Consider the following 23,318-nt stretch of genomic DNA (forward strand, 5'->3'; position numbering starts at 1 on the left):
CTCCTGTTTTAGCGACTCCTCACTATCTCTATTTGGTACATGAAGCAGTGGTCACATTACAGGCTATATAATTAATGCAGATAGCATTCTCTATAGGTAATACTTCATTTTTAATGTTAGTTAACAATATGCATAGCTGAAAAAGTGTCGGCACAGAGCACCACAGTACAGGGAGCTGGTACACATCGATGACCTTAGAATTCGGTGCTTATGTTTGGGCCACAGGACCAATCCCAGTAACTTGGTGCATCCCTGAAAAGTGTGTGTGTGTGTGTGTGTGTGTGTGTGTGTGTAGATGAATCCGCGCCAGTGGGGCCAGATCTCAGAGAGTGCTAAGGATCTGGTGAGGCGCATGCTGATGCTGGACCCCGCTGAGAGGATCACCGTCTACGAGGCTCTTAACCACCCCTGGCTGAAGGTAATGCCGGGCATTCAGTAACGCTGTTCATGTCGTTTATTCTTCAGCGTACTGTGTCGAATCTGATTTCACAGGTTAATACAACAATTTGAGTATTTTTGGAAGTCAAGTGTGGATGTTTTCCAAGGACAAACATGGGTTTAACCTTATCACAAGAGTCTGAATGCACCGTCACCAAAGAATCTTCAAAATAATAACAGCTGTTACGTTGGATTACCGTGTCATGACCGCCTGCAGCATGGCAGAAATCCACTCAAAAATCTGAAAATGTTTTCCTGCGTTGGAAGCGTAGGTCGTCCCTAAGACGTGCATCCAAAGTTTTGGCTTTTGTGAAAGTTTTAGCCTGTTTTTGAGACAAGAGTAGAATAGTAAAACCATGTCGCCTAAAGCCATCACGTACCGATCAGTCGCTCGGCTGGCACAGCTCTTCACACAGGAAAACAATGACAGCGAGCGCTGGCACAGTGGTGTAACTACTTGTCATGTGTTGTCAGCAGAAGCTTTTATTGTGTCGTCTTCTGTGGACAGTGATGGAGGGGTACTTAAAGATGACTATTTGACAATTCAACTGAGAGACTAGCAATTTGTCTGGGGGCTGTCTGACACATCATTCAAATCATCCAGTTTTAAGGGGCATCCCTGCTTACAATGCTGCATTTCAGTCCTTTACTCATGTTTCAACATGGTGTAATTGGAGGAAGTTTAGACAAATCAACTTCTGTTTACAAGGTCCAGTTGACGCAGCATAATTAGACTCTTTGTGCTGTTTAGTGTTGATTATATACCATAACAATCTGAATGCAGCACCATAAGACCTATAAATGTATACACACACACTACAAGATCATAAAAAACCATGCACTCATGCAACCCTTATTCCTCTTATTAAATATAGTTACCCAACAAACAACTCATTGACCTCGACCGCAGTGCTCTGTTTGAGATGTCACTTGGTATTTGTGGCAGCGCTTATTGCTACTTCTGATTCATCCACATTTCACTACAACACAAGTTCAATACTGTCAAAATGCTTTAGCTTTAACTTACAGAAATATAGTTAGCCTAAAACTGACATTTTGGATATTTGACCGGTGACAAAATGCTTGCTGCACACGTAACTGAGTGTCAGGATCCCAGTTTCATCCATTCTTCCTGCTGATGCCTCACGTCTTATTGACTGTATCCACAGCTCGGTTCGGAAGCTTACTCCAAATTGTCGGCGATCGTGTTGCATTGTGGGTAATGTAGGCGCCAGGTTTTGAAAAGGGAGAAGAATGTGTGAAATAAAAAAAAGACGATAACTCTGGTTTTGTTGCATCGATTTTAATATTTTTACTGTCCATCATGAGTCTGACAACGTTGTACACAGGGATGAAATGCTAAATCAGCAATTAAGTATTGCACTTCCATAAAGTTAGGGGACAGATTTTAAAATGCATGGTAAGAATTGTTGCAGTAGAGGTCGAGATATCCTGACTTTTAGTCCCTAATATGGGCCAAACTCTAAAAACACTGGATCCCACATTTCCCATAATGCAACTCAATAGCATCTTTCAGTAGGCCTTCCCTTCCCTGTAAACAGCCACTTCTTTCAAACATGACATCCCCAGTTTGCTATGCAGAGTTCCTGTTTTACATTTGTAGTCTCCAAGCTGAAATGACTCGACAAGACTTGACAAACCTCTCTCCAGAGCCACAAAAGACATTATATAACTGTTTTCACAGGCTGAACAGGACTCCTCATGGCTGCTAAACTGATGCTCATATGTGAAGTCAGCAGAGTGCCCCGTTAAGCCTTTGCTTGTGTAAGCAATTTTCTTTTTTGTGTTGGATTTCCAAGGAGAGGGACCGGTATGCCTACAAAATCCACCTGCCAGAGACTGTGGAACAGCTGAGAAAGTTCAACTCCAGGAGAAAGCTCAAGGTTTGCATCTTCACATATACTGTAGTGACATGCAAGTGTTATCTGCAAGCGTTACCAAATATTGCAACACTGGTTGTCATGACACCATCACTGTGTCAGATGATGAGATAAATCTTCACAGTTCCACATGTTGATGCTCCTCTGCTGCTCCTGCTGTTGTTGTGGTTCAGGGGGCTGTTCTGGCTGCAGTGTCCAGTCACAAGTTTAATTCCTTCTATGGAGATCCCCCTGAGGAACTCCATGACTTCTCCGATGACCCCACATCCTCAGGTACACACAGACACACACACACATACTTACATTTGTCATGCTTTCATCATTGACACACTCCTCACTTCCTTCCTCTGGTTTGTTCTCTGGTGGGGGGTTTAGTTCTGCTTTTCTCTAAAAGGCCATGCACGGGCTGTTTATTTCTAGCTGCTTTACCACATACAGAAAGACAACATGCAAAGTATCCACACTGATGTCTGCTGACGTCTCCTGTCTGCCACATACATATATATATGTATGTATGTATATATATATATATATATATATATATATATATAACATAGATATTAACGCCTGTGTTCATTTGCAAACTTTCAATCTGTTTATTTGTTTGTCTGTTTCTATTAATGCTTCCCACCTGCTAGGACTACTAGCAGCAGAACGTAGGTATCTGTTGGTTCTCTCTGTGTTGTGATGCTAGTTACTTACTCTTAACTGAGACCGAAAGTTGTCTTTCTGTTTTCAGTAGCTTGCCTTTTAATGTTCACATCAGTTATAGAAAGTAAAGAGATGCAAAATAATTCAGAAAACGTTTCAGTCTTTGAGTGAAGTGCATGTGGACGCTCGGCACAAATGCATTCAGAGAACCTTGAGGGGACTGATGGACTGTGGCTCTGTGTGTGTGTGTGTGTGTGTGTGTGTGTTGCAGGGGCTGTGTCTCAGGTGTTGGACAGTTTAGAGGAGATCCACGCTTTGACAGACTGCAGTGAAAAGGATCTGGATTTCCTTCACAGTGTTTTCCAGGACCAGCATCTACACACACTGCTGGACGTAAGTGTCAAAACACAAACACCAACACGAGAAAGCACACTGGAATATATCCGCCTTTATGAGCCATTCATTTTTATTTTATTATGAAATGACTTTTCTACTTTATTGATAACTAATGGAACCGAATAATGTTCAGAAAAGCTTCAGAAAGACTTCACCATGTTCAGTCCTCTGGCAACAGGAAGTGGGGGTGTTTTATGACTCCAGTCACAGCAACTGCAGTTTCTTTGGAATAAAAAAACACAAAAAAAACACTAACTGGGTCGTTACCATCGGCATACACACACACACACACACACGGCAAAACAGCAAAAACTAAGAAAACAGCACTATTTACACACACTACTGAAACCCCTTTTCTGGCCTCAAATCTATGCTGGACCCTTTGGTGGTGTTGTGTCCAACACAGCGGTGCACAAGTCTGAAGAGTTTCATGCAGTGAGGAAGTGAAACACAGCGAGGTGTTGGTTTTGTGGTGATGTTGTGTTGAGAATAGATATCGAGGGTCAGGTCTGTTTAAACGCAGCGTCACTCAGACTTCATACTAGACAGTGTTCGTAGATGTGCTTGTTTTATCTGCATCCACTAATTTGAAAACTGATCCATTATGGTTACCTTTAGGAAATGATGTGGATTCAACATCAGGCTCCTGCAAAATACCAAACCTTGGAGTATCTGCGCACATTAAACGGCTGTCACAACTCTCTGTTTTACTGGTTTGTGTGTGACGTTCTGGGAACGTGTTGGATAGTCACATAAATAACAAATGTTCCACTCAGTGTTGGCAGAAGTGGTATCGTTGTTGCACGTAAACATAACCAAATCTAACTACTGTAAATGTAGTCTTATTCATCTCTTCAGTACAGTAAATTAAAGGCAACCAGCAAAATGTATTATATAAGGTTTTTTCTTATTTATATGCATTGTACTAATTTTATTATAGCCCACAACAGAGTCAGTACCTGCAGATAACAGTTGTTCATTGTGCATAAACAGGCTTAGATTTGTAACACAGCACTGCATGTTCAAACAACAGCTGTTAGAAAGGGCTGAGACCAGTAATGTGATTGGCTGACAGGACGAGGAAAGATTCATCACTGTATCCCTCCAGTTTATATTCCACTTGACCCAAATCCTTCTACGCTGTGCCCAGGGGCCTCAAACTCCGGTTATTTGGGGGCCACTGGGGTAACCTGGCATTGGATGGAGAAGAAAACCTTTCATCTATGTAAAAAGCTGAGCAACTCGTCTTTTCGTCTCCTCTCCTTCGTACCTACCCTGCTGTTCCGCAGTTACAGTAAAGACCACTAAATATAATCAAGTGCCCCCCCTCTCTTGAAGCTGTCTGTCCTCCAGGTAAACCTTTCTTTTGAGTTTACAAAGAGACATTTCGCTGTCTGGTGCTGCCAGTAGTTTGAGCCCCCTTATGAGTGCACAGCAGGTGTTTTTGGATGCAGCTGCACATGACTGCACAGCACCATGCACTGCTCTGTGCATGATAAAAATAGAGCCCTATATAAGATTGAGACATTTCATGCACTATAAGGCATACATAGCTTCCTTTGTCATTAAATTCCTCCCCTGATTCGTCTGTGTGTGTGTGTGTGTGTGTGTGTGTGTGTTAACACAAACGGCTGCAGACTGCAAGCGGTGAACTGGACTGATGGCCGTCACAGCAGCAGTCTGTAGACCTGCAGCTCAGCAGCTGGTTCACCGCAGCAGAACCATATTGGGTCACGCATCCCAGTTCCCAGCAGCCGGCGCAGAGGCTAGGCAGCATTTTAGATGAATACACAGTTTGTCTGACACTCTGAGAACCTCATTTTGTCTTTTTGTGTTGTTATTAGGCGTCTCTGTTTTCTATTCCCTTAATCCATTGTGTTTACTCTATTCTCTCTGTGTCTGTCTCTGGGTGTCAAACAGAAGATCTGTTGGCCGGACGCAGGAATTTGCAAAAATGTTACCAACAACTGAGCAGTTTAAAGCGTAGGAACATTAAGAAACACAAATCAGAAAGTGAGATGATTATAACAGTGAATACTGGAAAACAGCGATTAATGCAGCGTGTGTTCATATTCAGTGTGACTACTTTAATACAAATATTTAGTTTGGAGTCTGTCCTCCCTCTCTGAGGCTTTTTCACACTGTTATTGTTTATATTATATATTGTATATACTCCTGCTGAGTCATAAAGATCAAAACATTGACATCTATGAGCATCTCAGCACTGTGACTGTGGTTTAAAGGGTCCGTACCCTCCTGTTCAGAGCTGGCTCTGTGAGTCAAACTCGTGATCTTGCAAACATAAGCTCATCTCCCCGTCGATAAGCTGCTGCAGATGATCGCAAAGGCGGTCGCTTAAATCAGTGTTCTTGAGTTCAGTTTAGTTTGACTTAGGCCAAACGTCGTCTTTAACAAGTTCCAGGAAGCCAAATAGTTTTAAGAGGCTGAAGTTAAAACATTTGAGGGAGCTACTGCGACTTGCATAGAGTCAGTTGAGAAAAAGGGGATTGCTAAAGAGAGGTGTGTGTGGTTGTTTAACTATATTCGTGGAGGCCCACTATTCTTGTGGGGACCAAAATGCTGGACCCCGCTAGCTTAAAGGGCTGTTTGAGGGTTAAGACTTGGTGTTTAGGTTAGGGCTAGGGTCAGGCTTTTAGTTGTGATGGTTAAGGTTAGGCTAATGGGCGAGGGAATGCATTATGTCAATGACGGGTCCCCACGAAGATAATACCACAAGGCCGTGTGTGTGTTTTATGTTCATATATCCCAGTGGGGACTAGAGACGGCTTTTTGAGGGTTAGGACTTGGTTTTAGGGTTCAGGTTAGGGTGAGGGGCCAGGGAAACAAACCTGTGTGTGTGTGTGCTCTCCCAGTTGCTGGAGGCTGAATAGGCTGTAGTGGGTTGCAGGAGACTAGTGGATCTGCCAAGTATGTGTGTGCAGCAGTGTCAGTGGGAGCCTGGGGCTGCAGATGTCTCCTTTTCAGCCTCAGTTTCACACCCCTGCCCTGCTCTAAGAGAGGGGGAGTCAGAAAAGGACAGAAGTGCAGCCTCAGATGGAACAATGGCTTCTATTGTCAGGCCTTAGTGCCATTCACAGCCTCCATCACTATCTGTGCAGCTGAACGTAGCCTCCACGCCGCCGAAACACACAGAGGAAACCAGAGATCCGGTAGACGCTGATGGGATGGAGCCTCCTGGCTCAGATAACTTGTGTCTCGTTTGCACTCTGTTGGCTGCGTTTTTCTGACAAACCACTTACCGTCTCCTGGGTGAGTGTGTTTTCTTTCTGATGTGTTTGCAGGAAGAGCGTTTTGTCAAAAGATGCCTCAAGCTAATTTGAAGTCAGCCCGGCATCCCCCCCGTGGTTGTTTTTGGCGTTTGACATTTATAATGAGGCGCTGTAGTCAAGTGCATTTGTATTTTCTTTCCTCATGTGCTAGTTTCCGAAGCTAATGGAGGCAGGGTAATAAGTCGCCCTTAAGGAAATAATGTCTGAATTTACTTGTCACTAATAGATAATTAAGATATCATACAGTTCTCATCCTAAAATAAGAGCTGCTGTGGCTGTCGGCACACAGACGCAGCCACATGCAGTCATGCTTGTGCCTGTCAAATCTTTAAACACTGTAGTCTGCGCACCTGAATTGTCGCTACGTGGTTCTCAGCACGTGATACACATTTCCTACCTGTAAATATCTAAATATTGTTCACAGTTTATTCAGTTGTGGGCTGCTGAATCTTTGTACATGTGTAATTTTAGTTCGTTTTCAAATAAACGCCCTCAGAGGTCAGCTCAATTTTGTTTAACACTCAACAAAGGCAGAAAGATGTTGACAACTTTCCCCCTTGAAAGCGCAAGAACAAGTGCAGTAAATATGTATGTAAGCTCAGTGGCTGCAGACAGCGTGTGAGACGCCACGTACTCGCACTGAGTACGATCCAGCCCTCGGGCTCTCAAGTTTGTTTCGGCAGTCTTACAAGGATTTCCTGAGGACTGTGTTGTGTTTGGCTTTCTGAGAGACTTTGCTCATGTAGGGGGATGCAGATGCACGCTGGAGACGCATGTTTGGTGTGTGTCATCATTCCCAGGACCCTTTTTTTTAAATTTTTTTTGTTCTGGTGGTTTCAGATTTGCACAGCGGGGAGGGATGCAACATCCACCTCCTAACACAATGTCATTCACATATACTCCCACAATCCCTTTTATTTTCATTGCCTCCCTCTGTCTGCTGGACCTCATCAGTCCAGTTTGCAGGTCCAACCAGCGTCACCGTGTCCGTCTGGAATTACACAAATGGATCACTTTACAGAAATATACCAGATGTGTTTTACTGCTCATTCATTGCATTAGCTGATGTTTTTTTCCCACTGTAGCAAAACCATAATAGAAACCGCGCTGGTTATCCCTTCAGAACTTTTCTTAAAATTACATTAACAACCCATTTTTTAAATTCTTTGACACATGTCAAAAACAATAGCACAGAACAACAACATCATCGCCAGGCACCATGACACCCACATCACAAGCATCACATATTATGGACAGCAAGTCTTTATGCAGCTCCACAGAATTTGCAGGTACTTTTCCATCATTAGCTGGGAGTTCGGGCGGCTATAAAACACTTTTGTTTTCAGCTGCGGTCTAACAACAAGTACGACTTAGTTTCTTTGAAGCAAACTGAACCGCTTAAGTGCTGAAAAACGGCAGATCTTCGCTGTTAAATACAATACTCCAATGCACAAAATGCTAATTATTTAGATTGTCTGAGGTTAATGTTGTTGTTTCCGCAGTTTGTTTATTCATCATATCATCATATGTCCTGTGATGATCAGCATCACATGTGTGTTGCTGTTGCTGTGAGAGGGATGAACAGAAGAGCGTTGGCTCTCAGGGTTGCATTGAACTGTCTGGTACAAAAGCACAGTTTGTCAGTGCCTGCCTCTGACTGGTTTTCTGTGTGTGTACACATTATGCAGGATTCCCTGCTCATGTACTGTACAGCAGGTCAAATGAAAAATACACCAGACAACTTGCTCATCAGACATCGCATGGCTGCGTCTTTAAATATGATAATAGTTGTTTTAGGCGACCGCAGTCGTCTGCAACTTTTGTTAAAGAAGCCGCCCTCCGCTTTGGTTTGGTACAGCTGCTGCCATTTTGTCTACAAACAGACAATCTCTTGAACACACCCACACTCGTCTCTGACTGGGCCCTTACAAGCCGGTCTAGTCAGCGCAGTTTATTAGTCAGCTGGGATTTTTAGAAACAGAGCTCTTGTGTCTGTCGTCCTTCAATCACAGAGATGAGAAAACTTTTTGTTAACATGTCTAGAAAACAAGAACAAAACGCATTTAAGCCAAACTAAACCAAACAGAGAGAGACAGAGAGCGGAGGACAAGTGGAATAAATAAGACTGATTCGTTTTTAACCAATTTTCACTTGAAAAATACCAAACTTTCAACCTAATTATGTCTCCACAAGCCCAAGGAGAGAAATGAAAGAAGATGCAGTGTTTGCACTACACAAGGTGTTTTATAATCAGATTTTCAAATTATTGATTTAAAAAAAATCTTTTTCTCTTATTCTAATAATCAAAAGAAACACGTGTAACTTTGCAGATTTCATTTTTTGGGGGAAACCCCTATCATTATTATTATTATCATTATCATTATTCATTGGTAATGATATGAGCAGTGTGGTTGATGGGTCTCTATTCTGACCAGACTGATATATCTGTTATCTACTTTTTGGCCTCTTACAGCTACAAAACATTGTCCAACAGAATAAATAAATAAATAAATTGTGCATCTTTGTGTTGCTTCAGCGTTGTCTTTCTTTATCTGCTTAAATAAAGAAATCTGATATTCTGAACTTATTTAAATCACAATTTTGCCAGTTGCAGATTATTTTCTTTAGGTAAAGTTCTTTCTTGTGTAAAGGAACGTTCAGCATTTTGTTAAATGATGAAAGCTTTTGGTAGAAAGTTTATTTATCAACGTAAAGTGTAAAAAAGTATTTGGGCATCCATTTGAAAACTGTAGAAACTCAAACTACATTTTACAGAGGCTTAAATTAAGCAGTATTCATGGTAAAGCGAGTCGTAATCCGCTTTATCTCACCCGACAAGCTTGTTGATGAGGCAGATGTCGACGTCACTGTGGAAGCCGTTTCTCTGCTCACAGTTTCTGGCCGACTGACTGATTTTTATCTTTTGTTTCAGCTCTACGATAAAATCAACACCAAGTCGTCCCCGCAGATCAGAAACCCCCCCAGTGATGCCGTGCAGAGAGCCAAAGAGGTGAATAAACACACACATTTCTCCACGTTCACACTCACTTTGCATACATACAGTTAACACAAGCATAACTCACTTCATGTGTGTCCTGTTCCTCTTCATGTGACGTGTGATAACAATGAATTGAATCCACTGTAAAGATGACAGACTCGCTAGACGCTGGCTTTTTCCCTTAAACTCTTCGACCTCACTCTTCAGTGCTCCGGCTGTATTAATCCTTCTTCTCTCGCTCACTAAAGCTCTAACTCATCGCTGCTGTGGATCATTCTGCTCACCTGCTCTGTTCATTTAAAGGAGCCGCTCAAAGTGTGGGGGCTGGGCACAACCACGGCTCCTCCAGGTGTGTCCCGGGTGGCCTCGGCAAAACTATAGCTTCGTTCCTTAGAGATAACTTTCAGTTCAAAAATGTATGAAAAATATTGTAATAATCTTCATCAAAAGTGGGGCAGTGTGGAGCCTAGTATTTGAATTTTTGGATGAAAACCTGTAAGAAATCCCGCCCTCTCACTCGTCGTACAGTAAAGAGTTTTTCCCTTAAAGCGAATACAGCTCTGTAGGACAGCGGGCATTTGTCACGTCTTGCTCTCTGCTGAAATACAATTAATATTGGATCAATGTAATCCTGAGCCGTCACCAGAAAACCTCATTTATTTGAAGCGAAGGTTTAAAAGGTCATTTATGCTATTTGAGCAAGTTTTACAACCCTAGAGTTCACGAGAGCAATTTAAGAAGTCATTTTTCAATTTTAAAGTTGGTGGGAGTCGCTGGTAAAACCAGTTTAGTCCGTTTCTTAAACATTGACCTTACAGACAAAACTGGAGAGTGTTAAGGTTTTGCTTTGCAGAGGGTCCATAGTCCAATAGGAATGAAGCTGGATTATACTTGGTGCAAGGGGTTAATGATGCCTATAGTGTAGATTTATATTTCACACATTCATGGCACCACAGCATTCACTTTGTGCCATAGAGGCACCGTGTCTATTACTATTTCAGAGTGCAGCGTCAGTCTGTGGCACTCAAACACATACACGCATTCACTTTCAGTGGTCGAGCAAGTATTCACAGCATTTACTCGAGTAAAAGAAGAAATACCACACTGAAAAAATACTCCATTACAAGTCCTGCTTTGAAACGTTACTTGCTATCAGCAAAATGTAATTAAAAGTACTTATGTTATTCTATTATATATTATATTATTGTATTATCATTATTGGTGCATTAACGGGGAAGTAGCAGTTTACTGTGGCTGGTCAGGGTGGAGCAGATGTAACTGTTTAATGTCCATATTTTAAAATCTTAATTTGTGAAGCTGTCACATAAATGTAGTGAAGTAAAAAAGTCCCTCTGAAATGAGTTAAAGTATAAAGGAAAGGCATGAAAAGGAACTATGCAAATACAGTGCAAGCACCTCAAATGAGTACAGTAGTTTAGTAAATGTTAACTTTGATGTGTTGGAAGTGAAACTACCTGGAGGAAGGAAGCACCCACGCGAACGTGGGCTAAACACTCCACAAATGCCTTCTTGCTTGAGGCGACGGACTAACCACTGTTTGGTTTACAGCTACACTGAAATTATATTGACTCCGGGGGGAAAAAAGCGAGTGATTGAATAATTAAATTATTTATGTTCAGTTATTGAGTCCTCTGTCAGCTTTCCTCTCCAACTTCAGTGACCTCTTGAGGTTTGTTTGTTTGTGATCCAACTCCCTGTGACTCGGGCCCATTGTCAGAGCAGCTGTACCACAGCCCACTGGCCTGTTCACACAGAGCTGTTTTAATAAAGATCTCTGGCTTCTGCGTTTGACCTTCCTCATTAGAGATGCTGCTGGATGCAGCACACACACACACACACCCTTATTTGTGCTCTATTAGCGTGGTTTTGCTTTCTTATAGAGTTGCATTATGGTCTCCCGGGTCTGACCCTGGCTATGATTGAACTCACATACACACTGTTCGTTTGGCTTTATGTGTTTACCTCTCGGTGTAACACTCGAGCAGGATGCAGACTGGAACTGGTGTTTAAACAAGGAGTGTGAAAGAAGATGGAGTGTGCGAAGGAAAACGTGGATCTGTGGTGTGCACTGTGAGTGTATCTGATGCGCTTGTGCATGCAGGCAGGTTCACAAAGTGCTGCCGTGTTTACGTTGTGTGCTTTGCTGAGGGAGCAATTAAAAAGTCTGAACAGTGAGGGAGTGGGTGAGGGCTGGCGTCTTAAATCCCAGCGCTGTTAAGACAGGGAAAGCCATTTAAGGGGAGCCGAGCTCTGTTTTATGTGGCTTTGGTTCATGTCAAACAGACCTGGCTAATTAACACAGCTCTGGTACACTGTGTCCGAGAGGTTCCAGTCTGCTTATAGAGTCTGGTTCACATTTTCCTACTTAAATCGGTCTGGATGGATCAAGAGTTGTGGATTGAGCCGCAACAGATGCGACACTGTCTGGGAGAGAAACAGCGTTTTAGTTGCAGACTGTTTTTATCTTCTGTGTCTTTTTATTAGTTTTGTGGCTACAGAGAACCAAGCCTTACAGACACTCCAGCGTTGCAAACACACTGAAAGAGTAGAAAGTTCGTCCTGACCGGCCAGCAAAGAAACGCTCAAACACAAAGATAGGCTGTAACTTTGGAAGATATCCATCGTTTTGGCTAAAGCCTCATGTTAACTTCAGATAAACCTTTGAATCCATTTTTGCACAAAAGGAGTGCTGTGGATTTCGTCCCCCATCACTTACATTTAAAGCAAATTTGGAAGAAATGTCTTAGGAGGAACGATTACCTGACTACTGTTTTAAGACAGACTTGAAAATGTGTGAACCTATCCTTCAGTGCTCCAATCCTACACACATTTATAAAGTTATCAGCCAAGAAATGCGATTTTAAGGATTTCATGCAAATGTTTGGCTTCCTTGCACCCGTCAGTGTCATTGCAGCTCTCAGAATTATAGATAAAGACCCATTACAAGAAAATCTATAATACAGCATCAGTATGTAATTGGTTGTGGATGTATGCTCCATAATTTTGAGACCAAACAATGCAGGCACACATGACTCACAGACCCATTTGTATCATGACAATAGAATACTAGCTGCAGTAAATTACTACATGTATTGTGGCTAAAGCACGTTTACATTTAATCTTTAATCCTTCTAATGAGGAAGCTGGATCGAACTCAACAGGTGTATCTTTTGTTCCTGCATCAAATCATCTAGGACCCCCACATAAAACCAATACTAACATTAATATTGAAATTTAATATACGCTAGCTACTTTTCTCAAGACCTAGAGTCTGCTCTTGATTACAGTTCTACTACTTACTGGTCTGCTGTTTAATTTGCAATATAAAACTTGTATTACTACACTTATCTCAAGGCTACTTTCTAAACCTAACCCAACATCTAGGCTATACTGTATGCCACACACTACAGATAAGGTCATTACAGTTCAGGGGAACTGTTACCAAAGATGACGTTATCAATCAAAACTGTCGATGACAGACACCCAGTGCACCACAAAACTGGTATTTACCGTGGAGCGATTAGTAGTATCTATGGAATCAGCAGAACCTCGAGTTTTAGGAGTTGACAGACAGTAATGTTTTAGTCCCTTTTTTACAACTTGTTTTACACTCTACAGTGTCCTTGAGTTTGTGAAAGGCGCTTTGACATTCAAATGTACTATGATTATTGTAACACTCAAAGTATTATGAATAGTTACCTTAAAATGACAAAACGAGCCGAGGCTAGTTTGGTGTCACGAGCACAACTGTTTAGCTGGATGCGGTCCATACCGGTAACTGATGCTCTGATCACGATCATGTTACTTGGAAGTCATACAGAAATTTACGTTTTCATAACTCAGCACGAGAGGATGTTTGTGCCACTGCTGTGAAGAACTGACAGACCTGTCAGCCAATAAGACACGAGTATTTCCACATATTTTCCCGTAAAACATCTCTGATTGGTCTTGCCTCCGCTCTGTTACGTTCAATGAACATACAAAATTACAACACTGACTTCTTCTTTAGCGACAAGCCGCTCAAAGTGGAGAATTAATCGGGGCTTATGAAAACATCTTCGGGGCTACAGCCAGGCGACGGCCAGGGACGAGAGAGTAGGAAGTTTCATAAACACCTCTCAGGTGTGAGTATTTTTAGTCCTAGAATCAAAAAGAAAGACGAGTTGCTCCTCCACTTCGGCGTTTCCTGCGTTTGAACATTACCTGACTGTACCGTTACCCTACAGCCATGCAGCGGGACTCTGACTTTCTTATTTGTAGTCCAAGTAAACGTTCGGTGAGGGTAAGCGCGAGATGCTTGAGGAATACTGGCCGACGACCGCTTCAGTACAGTTTCACCTCAAATTACCTCGTCGTGTAATCTCGGTTGTGCCTTTAGGGACCACCTCCTCCTCCTCCTCTGCTTCACCTCTGTCTCTCCTGATTCACTCTGGCTGACACTGAAATGCTTTGAACCAATCAATCTGCAGCTTCCAGTGGACTATTGTGGGTTTCGGTCCCAACAGAGCTTTGTTCTGACTGCACTAATACACTTTTTTTATTTTTTTTACCTCCAGACTTATCAGCTGAATAAGTTCTGTTAGGAACTAATTTTTCTTGGGAGTGAAGTTACCTGCTTTGGCTGTAGATACTAATCTCACAAACTGCCCTAATTCACAGCCCATTCAAATCGGCTGGCATTGATTAAAGGCAGGGGTGGAGTGTCACTTTCCCCTGACCTCTGTCATCACTGACCTTTCAACTTTCACCTGTGCGCTCTCTAAAAAGGACAGTCGACAGCTTGTATAACCTTCTTCCTGTGTCTTCCTCCACTTAAGAGTTCCTCCCAAGACGAAGCAAGTGGCGCTTTGAAACATCTGGAATATGTAAGCCCCGAGACTTCAACACACCGCTGCAGTGTTCATTATGCTAATGGGTGGAGCATAAGGCAGACCTGGAGGTGGTTTGGACTGAGGGGGGAGTGAAGATGGAGGTCACTGCTGTGTAGCAGCTTCCTGTTCCTGTATGATCAAAACTTGTGTAGCTACTGGTGTGACTCAAAGAAGAACATTTGTTTACTTAACAAACTTCTTGTGGTCCACATTTAATGTATTCACAATAGGTCAATGAAAACGATACGCATACCATCTGACATCCGTACACACAATAAGAATCAACACAAACTAACGACGAACACTGAGACAAAACGACACAATAACTCATAAACCTGTCCAGTACAATAGATACAGTTGCTCTACGTAATAATATCACCTCTTAGAGAACTGAAAGGATCAATAAAGCACAAATAAACGCTCAGTATCAGTTTATAGGAGCAAACAGCACTATATGTAGCTGCTCCATTTCTAGTGTAAAGAAATGCAATCTTAACATCTTATTAAAGTGTGTTTTACTACTTTTACTATAGATGAATTTCAGGCCACCATTGCTCAGTAATTTCCTGTTCTCTGTATTGAACCAGTTCTACATGCGGCCAATAAAAAAATGGCCGTCAGATGAAAAGAGCAACAGGTTTCTATAACGTATCTCTGGAGATGCCACGTGAGCTGCTTTGTTCTACCTGCAACCCTATTTAAATGACTTTGTGTTGGACCGTAATGAACAATAAGCTAAGTGTGAACGACTGAACGTGAAGATTCATCAGACCTGCTGTGTGTGTGTGTGTGACTCCGCTACCAATGTATTGTATGTATAACCGTTATTTAATCAGGCAGTCTCATTGAGATCAAGATCTCTTTCGCAAGAGAGGCGACTGCAGTAGAGAGGAAGACAAATAACCACAGCCAGGACACACAGCATCAGACGTCACTGAATAGATTCAAAGTTTAACGTTTTAGTTCCTGTGCCAGCTGTTGAGCTGTCGAATCCCCAGGTATTTATAAGATTGGACAATTTCAGTTTCAGTAACATTAAGGGTGTGGACGGCAGGAGACACAAACTGGAGTTACCACGCATTTTGTCTCGTCAGCATTCAGTACAAGCTTGAGATTGTAGCATATGGTTTTCATATGCCAGTGAGTTCTGGCTCTCGAGCCTAACAAGTCGATTATTACAGTTTAGAGATAACGAAGACCTGAATGTACACACACTCATACCCTACACACCCCTCTGATTGACTGACAAGCATACTGCATCATAACTCCGCAATGCAGGTTTCAGCAGCGCACACACACACACACACACCCTCTGAGGCCTCACCTCTACAATGCTACATTCACCAGTCAGGCGCAACATAACTGCAGCTGACATCAAACCAAGTCACGTCAAAAGGGCAGGAGGAGGGGCAAAGCCTTGACCAGTTGCCTTGACTCGCTGAGTGGTGCCCAGAGTTGGTCTCACATTGTGCTGTGGAGCTGCAGGAGGCGGTGTCAGGGAAAGTTTGAGGCGGACTGTGAGGTTGTTGGGTCGCTCTCCGTACGCTGTCCGAGGTGCAGCAGGTACAGCAGGGTGCTTAGGTATGAGTGTGTATGCGCGGGCGTGAAGAAGAAGAAGTACTGTGGCTTAAAGTGATGCTTTTTCTCTCTCTACGTCTTCAGGTACTCGAAGAGATCTCCTGCTACCCAGAGAACCACGAAGCTAAAGAACTCAGACGGATACTGACCCAGCCTCATTTCATGGTGAGTCGAAAAACACACACAACTCTTGTCCGTCGCACCTCTCAGACGGGTGCAGGAGGCCACTTGACAAACATTCGGGGCTGCTGACGATGCCGGCTAGATGAAGCATGTATCTCCATTCGACAGCCGGTGCAGGCCTCGGCAGCCAGCGGCTGTATTTTCTAACTTTTTAGATGCTCTAACAATTTTCTACATCATGGTGTCAGTTAGAGCGGTAAAGTGGTTTCAGCTTCTTTCACTTAACCCAATGAAATAGTAATGTAGCAACAAACACACAAGGTGACTGGGGTTTGTTGGTTCTTTTTTTTTTTTTGGTATTTGTTTAGCTCTTAAATTTAAGTGCCTCTGAACATTCAACAGTATTTCTGCTGGAATAGATGTGTGTCTGGGTCAGAGGATCTGAGCAGCAAGGGTTAATCCAGTCAAGGGAAAGTCACTGTAGGGCTGTCAGCAGCTTCCCCTGCTAATCCTATCACATTAATGCATCTCTGATCAGTGGCCTGCTCAATGTCAGATAGCAGAGAGGGGAGCGAGGGGGATGCAGGGGAGGGGGGACATAAAACAGAAGGAGACAAAGGAGAGAAAACTGTATCAAAATGAAGTGATAAGGAGTGAGAAACGATCAGCGGTGGAGATGAATGGGAGGAGAGGGTCCAGACTGAAGTGTGGATGGAGGTCAGTAAGGCGTGTCTGATGCGATGTGCTGTGTCGGGTCACAGGCCTGGCTCCCTCGTGGAGCTACAAGAGCGTAAACTGACGGAGGGAGGGAGGAAAAAGAGGCACCGTCTTGTTCTACATTCCAACGAGTTCAAGTTAGAGCGAAGTGCAGACGACACCAGGCGAGCCTTATGAGGATTTTGTGTTTTGTTTCTGAGTGTATTAGTGGATCTGAATAGTTTAAAAGGAACAGATGTCCTCACTTCTTTCAAGGGATAGTTCGGCTATTTGGGAAATACAAGTGTGGGCTTTCTTTTTGAAAGTGAGGTGAGAAGATCAGTACCGCTCTTGTGCGTTATGTCCAGAGGTAAAGCCTTAGCTAAGCGTAGCATAAAGACTGGAAACAACTAGCTTGGCTCCATCCAATGGCAAAAAAAGATCCTACCAGCTCCTCTCCAGTTTTCTCACTAACACAGTGTATCTTGTTTGTTTAATTTGAACAAAAACCAAAGTGTAAAAATGAAAAGTTGGCAAAGACCCCTTCCCTACTTCCTACCCCCCTACATCTGGCGCCCTTGCTTGGACCACACCCATCTTTGAACTCGGCCTTCATTTTGATCTCAACTATACACCTGTAAAGGTTCGTGCACGGCTGTGATGCTATCACGCTGACAACATCTGTCCACAGACATATAAACACCCGGCAAAGTACTCAAAACCGCCTCTACAGTAGGTGACTCCAGGACCACATTTGGCCACGATGACCCACACACAGACTCACAAGGTGAAAACAACACCAGCCACGCAGTTGCGACTGGTAACAATTAGTGGTTTTAGGAGTTAAATGCCGTAACTCGCCCAGCACTTCTGTGCAAAGTGTTTTCGGCCATAGCTGTGGTTGCCTGGCAACCGCACTGATATCCGGGAAGTCGCCGAGCATGTCTGTTTGCCAAGAAATCGTTCCAGCAACTTTTACATCTGTCTTTGTGTATGGATTAAGTAACAAAAACAAAAAAATAGACAAAAACTATTTCACCACAAGGTCTACTTCGTAGCTGTTCTGGTGCTTTCGATTATATCACATGGTCTTCTTCAGCAGATGGAGTTGCTGAGTTGTACATTTTCAAATTTCCATTTTTCTGGGCAGTCCTCATCCATGTTACTGTATCTTAAAAGTTGAGATTGAAACTTTATTCTTGATCTTGAAACAGCGTTTGACAAAAACTGTCTGACCACAAGATCCACTTAGTAAATGAATAAGATTCAGAGGCGCTGGTAGGCAGCTTTTTGGTACTTATACAGAGACCGGCTAGCTGTTGCCCACTTCTTCCAGACTTTATGCTAAGCTAACTGGCATCGACCTTCTCATCTAACTCTTGGAAAGAACTGGAGTAACTGTATTTCCCAAAATACTGAACTATTTCTTTAAGGGTTAACTTCAGGATTAGGATTTCAGATTAAGTTTTGAGATATTTGAGGTTATAACTGTAGAAATGTGAGGTTCACCCAAAGTATAGCAGTGTTATCCCGTGGCTTCACTAATGCTCCCCCCTTTAAGACCAACTGAAACTTCCTGCAGCAATTTATGTCACTGTATGGCTTCAGTATTTTCTGTCAAACAAAAAACAACGACTACTGTATAGTGAGTGATCTTGAAATGACCTTTTCTTTTCTCACGCTATAGTAAGAGCAGGATCTGTGTGGTTTTACATCTTGTCTTTCATTTGAATACCTCTGATGTCAACAGGCCAGAAAGCGCGGGCATCTTCTGATTGAAATTCACAGCAGTGTTGAATACTGAAGGTTGTTTTAAAATGTTTTTCCTTTCACAGAATTCGACCGGGGCATCAGTTAATCTTAAAATCTCTACCCTGTCCCTTTCTCGCTCTGCTTTAATTATCTCTCACACTCCTTCTCACTTATCTTTTCTTGTGCTGCTTTCCTTTTTCTTTTTTGCTTTCTCGCTCTCGTTCTCACTGAAGCACACCCACACGGCATGGAAGGATTAGTTAACCCCTTAACCCTGTCCTCATTAGGGCACAGTCACACACACACACACACACACACAAAACCATAACTTCCTCTGTGTCTTGGAACATGAAGTTTCTTTTGTGTGTGATGTAGTTTGACATGGAAGTTAGAGACGCTGCCATTGCCTTCACGTCTCTGCCTCTGATCTGCTCTCCTTCCTCGTGTGTGTGTATGTGTGTGTTCGTGTGTGTGTGTGTGTGTTTGCGTGACGCTGAGGGAAGACAGTGACAGGTTTCCCCTTTGTTGACGTTTGATTGCTGTCTTCTGAAGTTCAGACTGGTTTGTTAGAGTGCCACTCAAGGGCTGCTGTGGCTGTCAGAAGAGTCGAGCACTCGGTGGGTGTGTGAGGCGCACAGCGAGCGCTCTGCAGCTACACCAGACGTGCTGCTTTAACTCAGACAGACAGAGGGGCTACAGACCAAAGGCACCTGTGGGACAGGGGGAATACCTTAAACTACAGAGTCGAGAGTCCGACAAAGTCATGATGTAAATCCCTCCTGCTCCTCCTTAGTGGTCTGACTGGAGAATGAAGTCTAACAGAAGTGGTTCCTGCTCTCTGTGTGGCTTGATTGCCATAAAACACTGTCCACGGACCTCGGGGTTGTCCCCGAGTTAGACACTATTTTTGGGGTTCAGGATACCACCCACTTTGAGTCACATGTAAGAATCAAAACGGTTACAAAACAAATGTTGAAGGGTGTCTCTTCTATGCATTTACATGTTTTGTTGAGGTGAATTGTGATGAGTTTTTAAGCTGATATTACACGTTACATTCATTTTCATGGCGTCACAACAACCAACACGAGCAGCGCTTCGTTGGTGGGACGTTCATTCAGACGAGGCAGTGCAAAGCGAGTTATTCGGGTCTCAGACTTAGCGTCTCAGAACCACATCTGTTTTTTGGTGCAACGTCAGTCTGCTGCCAATCTGATGATTTTGTCAACAAGAGTAACCAAAGTACTTAGAGAAAATGCGCAATAATGAGGGAATAATGCTTAAAAAGTAAATAAACTAATTTTAACACTCCAGCCAGTAGATGTGATTAAAGCAGGAACATCAGTAAAACAGTCTGCATTGATATAAATTAAATATTATAAATTAATATTAGGATTCTTACAGTATCTGACAGCTGCTTTACTGTATGAAAACCTCCTTCAGTTCATTAAATTCCTGCAGTCATGTGACGGCAGCAGAACACGTGTGTTGATAATCTGCTTTGAGAAGTGCAGCGTCGGAGCGCATTACGCACGCCGTCCGCTGTTTACCTTCATTAAATTACGTGCAAACGACACCAGGCTGCTGCAGAATAACCGCACAGACGGGTCTCTTATAACTCGGTATTCTGCCCGTTAATGCAGGACGTCAGATGACCGGAGCTCGTTAATCATGTGCGTCGCAGCCTCCTTTCCAACTCGGAAAGAATTTTCTTGGATTTCTCACCTCACGCTTTAACCCCGAACTGTAGCCAAGGCACCCCGCCATTCCACGTACTATTTTGGCCGTGCACATTCAACAGTATTTGTTTCCATATAAAGTCTGAGCCAGGCCTCACTCTAACTCGGTGTGTGCGTGTGTGTCCGCAGGCCTTGTTGCAGGCCCACGACGTGGTGGCCCACGAGGTTTACAGCGACGAGGCTCTGAGGGTGACCCCTCCACCCACCTCTCCCTACCTGAACGGAGACTCCCCAGAGAGCACCAACGGAGACATGGACCTGGAGAACGTCACCAGAGTCCGCCTGGTCCAGTTCCAGAAGAACACAGACGAGCCGATGGTACGGAGTTTAACGTATTTACTGTACTCACGCGCACATTTGGACTGAGGTGACACTGGAGCTCTTTGTTACGGCCTTATGCACTGTATCATCCGCTGGTTCCAGATTTGAATGTGTTTGTGTGTTAATTCATGCAGGGTATCACGCTGAAGATGAACGACTCAAACCACTGCATCGTTGCAAGGATAATGCACGGGGGAATGATCCACAGACAAGGTACGCTTTTTCCCTCTCACAATAGTCAAATTGTTATTATAAATGTAAAGCTACAGGACGGGGGAGGAGGACAGGAACTTTTCAGAGTTTCTTCTGCTACTCTTCTAAAGGGAAGGCACCAAACACTTGTCTGCTGTTTTATTGTGACTGTAGCATACTGTTGATTTATCATGTGGATTCATTGCAAAGCCAGCTCGATTACAAAGGATGCTTCTGGGAAAAAGAGCAACAGAGGCTGATGAAATACAGTGTGGCTCAGTAATTATTTCTCTTTCTGGTTTCCTCTCAGGAACGTTGCATGTAGGAGATGAGATCAGGGAGATCAACAGCATCAGTGTGGCCAACCAGACTGTTGAGCAGCTGCAGAAGATGCTGGTGAGTGTGTGTGTGTGTGTGTGTGCGTGTGTGCGCGCGCTTATGACTAAGTGTGTGTTAGTACATGCTTCAGTGTATCCCTACATTACTGTGTTGATCAGCAAAATGTCACATGCTGAACTGAAGATGAGACCATACTCACTGTGTGTGTGTGTGTGTGTGTGTGTGTGTGTGTGTGTGTCCACAGAGAGAGATGCGAGGCAGCATCACCTTCAAAATAGTGCCAAGTTACCGGACGCAGGGCTCCTCGTGTGAGGTAACACCTCCTCCTCTTCCTCTTTCTTCCCCCATTTACTGCTGACTGTGAGCTCCTGATCTGGTTACTAACTGCTCGCCTGGTTACTGAGTGTGTGTGTGTGTGTGAGGGGTGTGCTGTGTGTGTGTTTTGCTGTGTTTTGCTGGGGCTGGGTCAGATATTCAGCACACCAATTTCACAACCAAGATACGGACCCCCAATCCTGCTCCTGCCTGCAGACCAACCACACACACACACACACACACACACACACACACACTACAGGGGTGGACAAAATAACAGCAATACAATTCGATATCTGTACAGCCGATACACGTCCGCTAAAGCTCATAATGTTTGCGGATAATGCACCAGTCTTAAGACAAGCCACAGAGTGCTGATGTATTTAATGTAGCAAATAAACTCTCATAGATCATGAGTAAACATTGTTTATTTTCAGGGGTAACGCACATCGATCAAAATCAGTGTACATGTGCCAGTGTTAGCCGAAAGGCTAATTTTCAACTGTTGTCCCTCTGCCAGATGTTAAATTGGCCATTAAAGCAGCCAGAAAACACACAACATGTAAAATTCAATCGGGAGAAGGCAAAACATGACGCCGATGAACAGCTTAGAGGAGGAAGGCAGCATCATGCAAAGTAGGACATGCACAATGCAGGCGACAGATACAAATCAACAGAATGAAAGACACAGTGTGATACTTGCTTTACGCTGCCTGAAATAACCATCACGTTAAAGCTGCACTAATCAATGCTTTCATATTAAAAGTGGATCAAATGAACGTGTGTAATATCAAAGGGTTGAGAGTAGTGACGAACCCACATTTATTCATCATCACCCAACTGCAGTTTCCCTCAGCTCCTCGCGAGTGTTTTAGTGTCTTTTAGCTTGTTGTTTTGGTTCAGTCTCACAGCTCTCATCAACCTTGTTCCAGCAGCAAAAAAAAAAGCTTTTATGCATCTTCCCCACAACACTGCTTTAAACCAACACCTAATGGCTGCTTTCCAACAAAACAAACACCATGAGCTTGACAAAATTAATATTTACTGCAGGGCTTTTGTTTTATTTTTATGCTTTATTATGCTTTATTATTTTGTCCACCTCCTGCTTAAACAGCTGTTGACACACACACACACACACACACACACACACACACCACTCACTTGCACGCAGAAAGGCAAAGAAGCACATGGATTACACAAACTGACCCCTTCTGCCCCAAATACACGGATAAATATGGACGACCAAAAGACTTGAAATGCATGAGCATGAAATGGCTCGCCCGACCTGAGTGTTGACTGACAGGAAGGGCCAGCTGTCCTGATTCAAACACTGCATGCACTTTGAAAAGAAAAACGGCGAACGTTCAAGAAGGGACGAACAAAGACGAGTCTGCGTACAAAATCCAGCAGATCATTTTGTGATTAATTAAAGATCGAAAAGAGGAGAAGGGATGTAATGTCTGCTGCGTGTAATTTTCAAAGTAAAAGCTTAGTTGTGTCTCTCCGCCTCTAAATGGAGATCGTTTTTAGGGGAAATATGCCTAAATAATATTTATGAAATATTTCATCCTGAATACTAAGTACACTCATGGAGTGGTGGGTAGCCACTTGCAGTATAGTTAATACTTAATGTGATAAAATGTCGGCTCTTTAAATTACAATGTCTTTGGTCATTGTTATCTCGCTATTTTAAATGGGCT

The 23,318-nt window shown here is 43.2% G+C and overlaps 1 protein-coding gene across 20 annotated transcripts in view; it reads left to right on the top strand.

Moving 5' to 3' along the window:
• caska (calcium/calmodulin-dependent serine protein kinase a) overlaps positions 1–23,318 on the top strand; it is a 120,588-nt gene that overhangs the window by 81,746 nt on the left and 15,524 nt on the right. For 8 of the 20 annotated variants that reach the window (XM_044216257.1, XM_044216256.1, XM_044216260.1 and 5 more), the window contains 12 exons: positions 296–418; positions 2,259–2,342; positions 2,513–2,612; positions 2,978–2,995; positions 3,262–3,383; positions 9,609–9,686; positions 14,513–14,560; positions 16,229–16,309; positions 20,581–20,769; positions 20,907–20,985; positions 21,275–21,360; positions 21,548–21,616. In XM_044216257.1, coding sequence (XP_044072192.1) covers positions 296–418; positions 2,259–2,342; positions 2,513–2,612; positions 2,978–2,995; positions 3,262–3,383; positions 9,609–9,686; positions 14,513–14,560; positions 16,229–16,309; positions 20,581–20,769; positions 20,907–20,985; positions 21,275–21,360; positions 21,548–21,616 — 1,077 coding nt within the window. The remainder of the gene's footprint in view (positions 1–295; positions 419–2,258; positions 2,343–2,512; positions 2,613–2,977; positions 2,996–3,261; positions 3,384–9,608; positions 9,687–14,512; positions 14,561–16,228; positions 16,310–20,580; positions 20,770–20,906; positions 20,986–21,274; positions 21,361–21,547; positions 21,617–23,318) is intronic. The other 12 variants (XM_044216261.1, XM_044216266.1, XM_044216270.1 and 9 more) reach the window with 3 other exon arrangements.

This window comes from Siniperca chuatsi, linkage group LG12 (assembly GCF_020085105.1).
Source record: "Siniperca chuatsi isolate FFG_IHB_CAS linkage group LG12, ASM2008510v1, whole genome shotgun sequence".
Lineage (NCBI taxonomy): Eukaryota > Metazoa > Chordata > Actinopteri > Centrarchiformes > Sinipercidae > Siniperca > Siniperca chuatsi.